The sequence below is a fragment of the Alosa pseudoharengus genome, unplaced genomic scaffold (assembly GCF_046254945.1).
Source record: "Alosa pseudoharengus isolate Yale_2024_CS ecotype anadromous, Long Island Sound unplaced genomic scaffold, YU_APseudo_1.1 YU_APseudo_1.1_scf_30, whole genome shotgun sequence".
Lineage (NCBI taxonomy): Eukaryota > Metazoa > Chordata > Actinopteri > Clupeiformes > Clupeidae > Alosa > Alosa pseudoharengus.
In genome coordinates, this window is record NW_027468719.1 from 772501 (window position 1) to 781992 (window position 9492).

Consider the following 9492-nt stretch of genomic DNA (forward strand, 5'->3'; position numbering starts at 1 on the left):
GATTGCAATTTTCTGGCCCAATACCGATATCCGATTTTTCATAGAGTTTGACCTGCCGATACCGATTTTAGCCGATTCCGATTTCATTTCTTCTAACCATTTTACAGCACACACACAAATAGTTAGTTTCTATCTTTTCTTTGATAGAACATGTTAATATAGAAATGTAATCAACTTATCAATAATGAAATGGCTGTTAAAAAAAATGGAACCGGTGAGCAGACAGATTCTTCTTCAAGTCTAACTTCAGCTGCAGTATCAAATTATGGATTAAGTTAAGTTATGGAACACCCATTTTATTCTTCTCACATCCAATATCCAACTAAAGATATAAGAACAATTTTCATGATACATTTGAACATGCTACCATGTAACATATTTTCATATGCATTGATGAATTTATGGGAGGGCGAGAGAAAAGTGGTAGTAGCCTATTAGGTGCTCCACCATATGAAAAGTGCACGTCTGTTTTGCGGTGAAAAAATCCATCCGGTTAAATGCATCAATTAGGCTATAGAAACTTTCAGAGACGGCTGATTCAGTATTCAGAGCATCAGTTTTCTTCATTGTAGGCTACTATGTCAAAAGCAACTTTAACGTTTGTTTGCCTGTTAGCCTGTTAGGCTATCGTTTGTTCACTTTCACGACATCCACTTCTCAATCTGCTAGACTAGGGTATTTTAAGGCATAGCCCTAGTCTACGTGCAGTAAATAGTTTGAGTATTTTTTTTTTAAGTGGAGTAGAACTACTAGGGCTACTGTATGTTGCTGCTTGTTGACATCTTATTATGTAGCCTATGATCGCTAAACTTTGTCAAAAATCGGTTATCTCCGTTCAGCAGCGCTTGGGGTTCAGCTGTGGGCACGCAATTAGCGGCAGTGACGGGCGGTGATGAGCGATGTTTACCTAGTCTAATGAAGTAACAGCTTAGTAAATTCCATGCAGTAGGCCAATGGCGAAGCACAGCGTTTGCTGCATAGAAAAACTCAGTAGCCTATTAGCGCTTTCTTTGTAGCCCTACATCCAGCCCTGAGTGTTGGCCTGGTTGCTAGCTTCCTCAAACTTTGCAAACTCAGCTGGGTGTTGTTACAATTGCGGCGCACGAGTGTATTTGACCGGCATAAAATCGGCATGTCTCAGACTGACCGGCCGGTCGCCGGTCATGGCCGATCACGTGAAAATCGGCCGATTCCGGTCACCAGCCGATGTATCGGTGCATCTCTTGTTCTTATAGCCAGTGGAACATGTGTTCTTATAGCCAGTGGAACATGTGTTCTTATAGCCAGTGGAACACTTGTTCTTATAGCCAGTGGAACATGTGTTCTTATAGCCAATGGAACGTGATCTTATAGCCAGTGGAACATTTGTTCTTATAGTCAGTAGAACGTGATCTTATAGCCAGTGGAACATGTGTTCTTATAGCCAGTGGAACATGTGTTCTTATAGCCAGTGGAACACTTGTTCTTATAGCCAGTGGAACATGTGTTCTTATAGTCAGTGGAACGTGATCTTATAGCCAGTGGAACATGTGTTCTTATAGCCAGTGGAACACTTGTTCTTATAGCCAGTGGAACATGTGTTCTTATAGTCAGTGGAACGTGATCTTATAGCCAGTGGAACATGTGTTCTTATAGCCAGTGGAACACTTGTTCTTATAGCCAGTGGAACGTGATCTTATAGCCAGTGGAACATGTGTTCTTATAGCCAGTGGAACATGGCCTGTGGCTCAAACCGGTGCACAGCACTGTTGACACAGACACATACAGCAGGCCGGAGTGGAAATGGACAGGAGGTTTAAAATTAAACATTCATATTATAAGAGTTCAGTGGAAATGGACAGGGTTTAAAATGAAACATTTATATTATAAGAGTTTAGCCGGCCGACTGCAAGAGCAAGGAGCTCACAATGCAAGAGGTTTATGAGTCAAATTCCTATTCAATACATGCACAGAGACTTACACAAAACTTACACACACACGTACTGTGCATACGTACATCCAATCACTTCATTATAATTGGAGGTGAACAGGATTGTTTTGTCATTTTACATGGATGGATGACCTGTTGGTGATGTAGGAGCAGGCCCAGTTGTAGGCATAGAGGTCTGTATAAGGGTCACTACAAGATGTATTGATCCCCTTGGGGATCAATAAAGTATCTATCCATCTATCTATCTATCTATGTCAGCTTGTCAGTGGAACGTGCTCTTATCAGTTCTCCAGACAGTGGAATGTGCTGTTATATCGTATATCGGTTCTCTAGCTGTTCTTTAAGGGGGCATATAGATGTCCATCTCCCTACTCCACCAGATACAGTCAAATGTTGTTTAATCCCCTCACGTCTGACCTCAATCACAACATGGACAGGCTTGCACTGCAACAGCTGGGCATCCAACCGCCTAGATCATTCAGAGTTTTGCAGAGGCTTAATTTCGTTAACGGGACTATCATGGTTAATCCGCTATGGTGTCCTGCGATATGGTTTATGCGAGTGTACGGGATCACGTGGTTCAGTAAGTGGATGCAGAATGCGCGTGCGTGTGTGCAAGCGCCTTTGAAACCGCTGGCCATAGCACTGACATTTGGCCGTCTGTCATTACCATGGCCACTGCTCGTGAGACGAACCGGCACAGACGCAGCACAGCACACGGCTACTCGCTGGGCTAAACGTCACAACACCCTGCGTTGGTTGTAGCCTAGTTCTGAGTAGCCCAGTATTACAGAACATTGTGCAAAAACACTAGGATCCCCTTACCTCCTCCACGGAGCCCCGCGACAGAAGCCCTCGTGCGGCGAGCCCGGCCCGCAGCTCACTGACGTCGATGCGCCCATCCTTGTTTAGGTCCAACTCATCGAACAGCTCGGCCCACTGTTGCTCCCGTTCTGGATCAACACCGCTGTCCAAGCACCGAGCTCGACTCCAAAGAGGAGGGAAGCCCATTTTTGCCGTCATGAGTGTGTGTGTGTGTGTAGAGGAGCCCCAGTGTCAACAATCAGCAGCAACACAGGCCAATGGCAAGACTCCCTACACACACTCAGTCATACTTCTTTGGGGAAGGTGCAGCCATTCTCGATTCGTCCTCCAAAAGTAAGTTAAACCCGCGCAGTAGGCTAGGCTGCAGTACAAGCGCGCAAGGAAAACGATCAAGTCGAATGATCCACAGCACAACACAAGCGCGCACTAGCAGTCAATATAGGCCTGTTATTTTTTTTCCCCTAAAACAAAATTATGACGGGGAAAAACGGACCGACAATCGGTGAATCGGGAAGCCCGGATTGGAGGGCAAGTCACCGTGGTTTCAGAACCCCCATGCCTCCCTATGAGACATATAACTGCTCCATCTACGGTCAGAAATCCGAAAGGTACAGTCCTTTCTGCATGGATAATCCCGTGTCATATTCGCAAACCCCTTCAGCTACCCATGTATATTACGTGTCATCATAACATGCCGTTGAGGCTATTTCAACATGTAACACTGTCGTAGTCGTCGTCGTCGTCACGCACTCGCTCGTTCTGCTGCCAGTCCCCCACGCAGACGCACACTTGAAAATTTCACCACATCGGGTTGGAAGGAAGAGCACCACGACTCACGACTTGCAAGACCTAAATCCCATGGACAACGACTCTCACACACACACGGTGTGTATGTTCCTGCTGAGCTTGTGTCTTTAAATGTTCCCTGAATGTAGCCTATATATCGCCTTTGAGGCAAGAGGCTCGTTTCCTTCCGTCTTCTCTTCGCGTAAGTTGGCTACGCAAGCAAGCAGTGAGAGAACACCTACCCAGGAATGCGACTCCGCGTCTGCGCCTTGCGAATGTAAATAACATTCATAATAGGGCTACTAGCAATCTTTCATTCACCCACTCCACCTGCATAAAACTAAGTAAATGTTTATTACAGCCACGGACGGTCCTTCAGCGGGCGCTTCCATACAGAGAACAGGTGTGAGGCAGTGGTCATTTGACGCCAATATCAACCTTTGCATGACATTTCTAAGCTGCTTCTTAACTCATTCTGAAGACAAACTACAAGGACAAAGATTGTTGTCATGTTTACGGAGAGACAAGATGACCAAGAACATTCCAATTATTATTCATAAGTTATTTCGTTAATAAAAACAGATGCAAAATGGGCATTGTACAATACCCAACACAATATATTGGGTATACCAAAAGTTATTTCTGTTGCACTTCACCTTTAAAACTTAAATAACTGGCTTGTGGAAATGTTTTCATTATTCTGGAAAGTAAACCAATGAAGAAAAGGTATGGCACCTAATCTGTCTTTAATGCTCATAATAGCCTGGTACTGATTTAAATATTGCACTCTGATGTGTGTGTGTGTGTCTGTGTGTAACTCAGTGGTTCTCAAACTTTTTCTGTCATTCCCCACTTTGAAAGTGGGGAATTGTCAAGGACCTGACCCCATCAACTGTCAAAAAATGGTTCTACGTTGCATTTCCTGTCTTGGTCAGCTGGATCAGATGCTATTTTAATTCATGTCGGTCTATTTATGACTCCTATGTTTGTGTGTGGCTATTTTGTTTTGAATCTATGATCTTGCCAAAAAAAGAAAGTCTTTAAGAAAAAACAAAACAAATTTCCTCCTGTTCATCGCGCCTCACCTGACATGTCTAACTATAGTGGGGCCTGCCCCACACTTTGAGAACCACTGGTGTAACCCAACCTGTCTGTACTAGCTCGGATCAGCTGACCAGCAGTGGCTGCGATAATCTTGCAGCACCAGTAGAGAGAGACAAACCAGCATAGTCACCTCCAGTAGGAGGTGGCTGGTTGCTTTTTGCATTACACAGACATAATGCCCTCACAAATGTATCAAACAGAAATACTTTGGGACTCAAATAAGGAAAGACACAACGGAAAGCAGTGATGAGGGGTCCTATGAGACCGGTGGCAGGGCACAGCCTAGTCGCCAGCTTGATGTTATCTTGCCAAGGGTGTGACTGTAAGCACTCACATCAAGCTCCATGACAACTAAAGAATAGCTGACATTTACCATCACTTCAAAAAGCATTGTTCACATTTTTGCTGATTTTGATTGGTTGTCACATACAGGCTTTGAAAACTTCAATGTTGTGAGGCTTGGTCTCAGGACCATTTGGACCAAATCGGTGCAGATCAGTAGATGACCCAGACCCATCCTTCAAAGAGAACAACTTTGAACCCCAGTATTTTGAAAGGCTCAGAAGCCCCCAATTTTATTTTATTGTTTGGTTGTTAGATACATTATAATGCGTAAAGTAACATCTACATAAAAGTGTGGAAAAACCTATCCAGCATTAACTGAGGATAAAAACATTAGCTAGATTATATAGATTACATACATAACCATAAATTATAGACCTAGATTACAGAATACATGTAAATATTGTTCAAAATGCTACAAATGCATCTAATCCAAGAGCTAGTAGAAGCTCTAATAGGTTATAACAATAAATCAACAGTGACAAGTGGAAAGTGAAAGATGTCTTTTCAATAACAATTCATAAAATATCAGAGTTATGTGATGAACATATTGGTCATTGTTACAATTTGAGAGAGAGAGAGAGAGAGAAAGGAAATATGAACTAATCTGTGATTTCTCCTTCACCGCTGATCTCATACAGTATGTTCGGTCCATCTCTCCAGTCTTTCAGACATTAGCGAACCAATCCCAGAGCTGTTAGCTGCTGACATCACAGAGTCTTGTTTTGAGGGGGCTTCAGATGCTGTGTCTGAGATGTGTGTGTGTGTGGTAGGCTGAGGGCATGGAGGACCTGTCATCTTCACTGAAAATAAAACACATGCAGACTTAAGAACTTCTACATATCTGTGTAATTTTGATGGCATATAAACTCTTAGGGCAAACAACCCTTTTGCTGCATCCTGAACTTATAAAACACCCATAAGAAGTTTGGTGTTCAGGTAGGAACACCAGGAATTCTGTGGAATTCTGCACATAGGGTGCACTAAAACTGCCACATGATGATATCTCTAGATTTGCTTTATGTAGGTTATAAGTATGTTATACTTAACCCTTAGAACCCTAAGGTTTTTTTAGGGCATTTTCACTACCTTTATTCATAAGGATTTATTCTGGTCATTGTAAATGCCACACACACACATTATATATTGTTTTTTTAAGCAGAGTCTAGGCTATCCAGATTGATTTTATTTTGATTTTTAAAGAATTAAAATATAAAAAGCGTATTATAAAATTCTTATATTTTGACATGTATCTCACCACAGCAAGCTCATAGCTCTACATGCATTTCATGTGCGTCAGAGGAGGCTTCTATAAGACTACAGGTGAAGCAGTGCTTCACCAAAAAAAAAGTAAAAAACAAAACACAAAAAAAATCTTATAATAATCCCAATTTTACTCCTTTGAAACAGAAATACAGTCACTAACACGAACTGTTTTCCTGAAATCAATTCTGTGAGTGACAACAGCGCCATCAGTCACCCGCGGTGGAACAGAGAATTACAGTGAATCAGACTGCTTCACCAACTTTTCGTTTTGCTTCACTACCATAGATATCTTTCCCAATTGACTTCAATGTAAATCGAGTGAAACCCCAGGCGGCTCGTGGATTTTTTCCGTTTCAATTGATCCTTATGGCAGATAAGTCCCACCCGTGAAGCAGTGACCGATTGGGCAGAATTTCACACTTCCTGCCGTTGAATATGATTGACGCAACACTCTGGCTAATCACTGTCTCCATTAGCTTGCCATCACTTTTCAGTTGCCTTCAGTGACCTCACTAGAGTTTCATTATAAATTGTGTAACTCATTCACATAGTTTGTTTTACATTCATTTTGTAAGGTAAAGATTTTTTTCTGTGTAGGGGAGAACGTTTTATTTGAAAGTATTGTGTATAGCTCTGTGTTTTCTAACATAAGCTAGGTGGAAAGCTTGCTAGCGGTCTCCCCACAGCTAACGTTAGTGACTCGCTAAGTCCTAGCAAGATGGATTCGACGGAACTTTCAGGCGATGAACATCGTTGACCGCAATTTACAGGATTCTTTACAGTTTTTTGAAATGAGGACCTATGAGTGAATGCAGAGGGGAGACCAAGAGACTTCCTGTGAAATTAACACAGTTCGTGGGTGCTACGGTAAGGATAAACTTGTTCCAAGTAGGCTATACATTGAAAGTGCAGCTTCTCAACGTAGCCATCCTGTAAGTTCACTGATGTGTTATGATAAAATTAGCCTATGTTATGGATGTGTTACAACGTTTTGGCTTCCCATTTTAAATCCTCAATTTTGTCAAAGACAATTCAGAACAATCTACTTGAAGCTAAATTTCAACTACCATTTAAAAACGAAATAGACACTGATTGATTCAGAAAAAAATTCTAGGATTCTTCAGTGTATCAGGAGGCAAATGTCAAGTGGATTTTTACTTCTGTATAGAAGGAAGGCTGTGACCGAAACAAACCGGTTGGTCAAACATATGCCAGAGCAGCAGTCATGGTATAATTTCTTAATGTATCCCAGAGGCAAGAATGTGTCTCAATAGGCTACTGAATTTGACATTGCTTATGAGGCATAATTAGTAGCTTAGAATAGGGCCTATTGGAAGGTTGTTGTTTCAAGATGTGGACATCAACAACTTGGCATTAATAGGCTACACTGCAAAAACTGCTTATCTAATACAGTCTAACCAAGTGTTATTCATCTTATATCAAGATCAGAAAATATAGTTGGTATTGTTTTCAGTATATAGAGACTTACCTAGTCACTAATTAGTGCTAAAGTGGAGATGCTCTTTTTTGGGGGCATGGCCATGGCCATAGATAGCCTAGTCTTTGCAAGCAATATGTCTAACAAAAATATGCAAACTTATAATAATAATAATACATAAACATTGTTTACTGTCTTGTCCAGTCTTAGGCCTACAACACCCCATTTGTGGCCTGTACTTTGAGATGGTCTTGATTTGATTTTGAGGTCTTGATTTCTCAACAAATTACTCTGAGCTCTCTGACTGATCAAACAACATAGCTTTTGTTTATGCCATTGCAGACAGTTCAATGTCATCATGTGTCTCATACATTCAACCTCACCAACTTTGGCAGGTGTTAGGCGCAATGTTCGTTTCTGGGGGGGGGTGTCATAATTTCATAACTGCTTCACTAGAAAAAAATACCACCAGCCGCCACTGATGTGCGTGTAGGGCAGACGGTCCTGAATCGGGCAATATAATTGCCATGTTGGAGGGATACTCTGGGGCTGAGCAATTTACAGAGATATGTGGTGTGTGATTTACGGAAATAAATGCCATTTTTTATTTAGTGATGAAAAATGACCTTTCTGCGCTCCATATCTGTGACACGAACTGATCTGACCTGACTCGACCCGAGTTTGCGTGTTAGACTGTTTGTGCCTATGGTGTATCCACTCATAATGATTCTCAACTTTTTACTGCATTGCCATGAACAAAGTAAAGGCAAAAAAGGTTTCTTTGTTGAACAAATTGGGATGCAATATGAGCCTTGAATTGGATGCCATGCAGGAATTTGCTAGGATGTTAAAAAAAACGGATTATGAACATGCTTTGCCATAGAGAAACACACAATAGCATTGGATTATAAACATGCTTTGCCACAAAAACAGACAAAAACGTGGGGTAAGTCCAGCTATATGAAGTTATTATTTTGCTGTCACTTCGTCTGTTTTATAACCCAGAAGGATGTACTTGATATCAAATGATAGCTCTGTGTCTCCTCTTTCATCTGACATGCGTAGCATATCTATCCGATCACGGGTCTGCAATTATTTCAAACGAGAGAATTGGGTGTGCAGCGTTGGTTTGTGTAAATTACGTTATTATTTTGCTGTCACTTCTTCTGTTTTTATAAGCCAAAAGGATCTATGTACATGGTACCAATGGGTAATTCAAATGAGAGTAATGGGTGCGCAGGTGTACATTGACCCAAACCCCAGATCAAAACACACCAGAGAGGAAACTCACCTCTCCCTCCAGTGCTCCCCTGGACACTCCACTCAGTGTTGATAGACCCCTGGGAGCCCTGTTCAGAGGGGGTTTCAGACAAGGTGCTGGTGATGGGTATGTGCCATAGCCTGAGCTATCCACTGTGAACATCTCCGATCTTTCATCTCCACACACTGAAACAGTATAAAACAGTATTACACCATGTGAAATACAGTGTAGCGCTGTAGCTGCCTGGCTACTTTAGCTGCTGGAACTAGCAACTCAAGCTCAAGGTAAAATCGATTGTTTTCAGGGTTTTTTCGTACCGACAGCACTCGGTGACTTTGATGTCTATGTGAAGAATTGCTGGTTTTCTCGTTAAAGGGCACTTCTTTCAATTCTGATTGGACCCTGTTATTCAATCACACAACCGGTAATCACCTCTTACGGATATATTGTTTATGTCTATATTTCTTAGCAGACGCTTTTGTCCAAAATCGACTCACATTGTACCGTAGATTGACCCAAACCCCAGAACAAAACACACCA

At 41.9% G+C, this 9492-nt stretch overlaps 1 protein-coding gene and 1 long non-coding RNA gene across 3 annotated transcripts in view; both read right to left on the reverse strand.

Annotated features, from left to right (window-relative positions):
- Positions 1 to 3740, reverse strand: part of LOC143101195 (mitochondrial adenyl nucleotide antiporter SLC25A23-like) — an 18012-nt gene extending 14272 nt beyond the window's left edge. For both annotated transcript variants that reach the window (XM_076264612.1, XM_076264611.1), the window contains exon 1: positions 2756 to 3740. In XM_076264612.1, coding sequence (XP_076120727.1) covers positions 2756 to 2953 — 198 coding nt within the window. In that variant the 5' untranslated portion in view covers positions 2954 to 3740. The remainder of the gene's footprint in view (positions 1 to 2755) is intronic.
- Positions 3741 to 5191: 1451 nt separating this feature from the next.
- LOC143101199 (uncharacterized) lies at positions 5192 to 9066 on the reverse strand. The gene is made up of 2 exons (XR_012982151.1): positions 8983 to 9066; positions 5192 to 5790 (listed from the first exon to the last, which is right to left on the reverse strand). It is a non-coding gene; the product is annotated as an uncharacterized LOC143101199 (long non-coding RNA).
- Between the last annotated feature and the right edge of the window lie 426 nt (positions 9067 to 9492).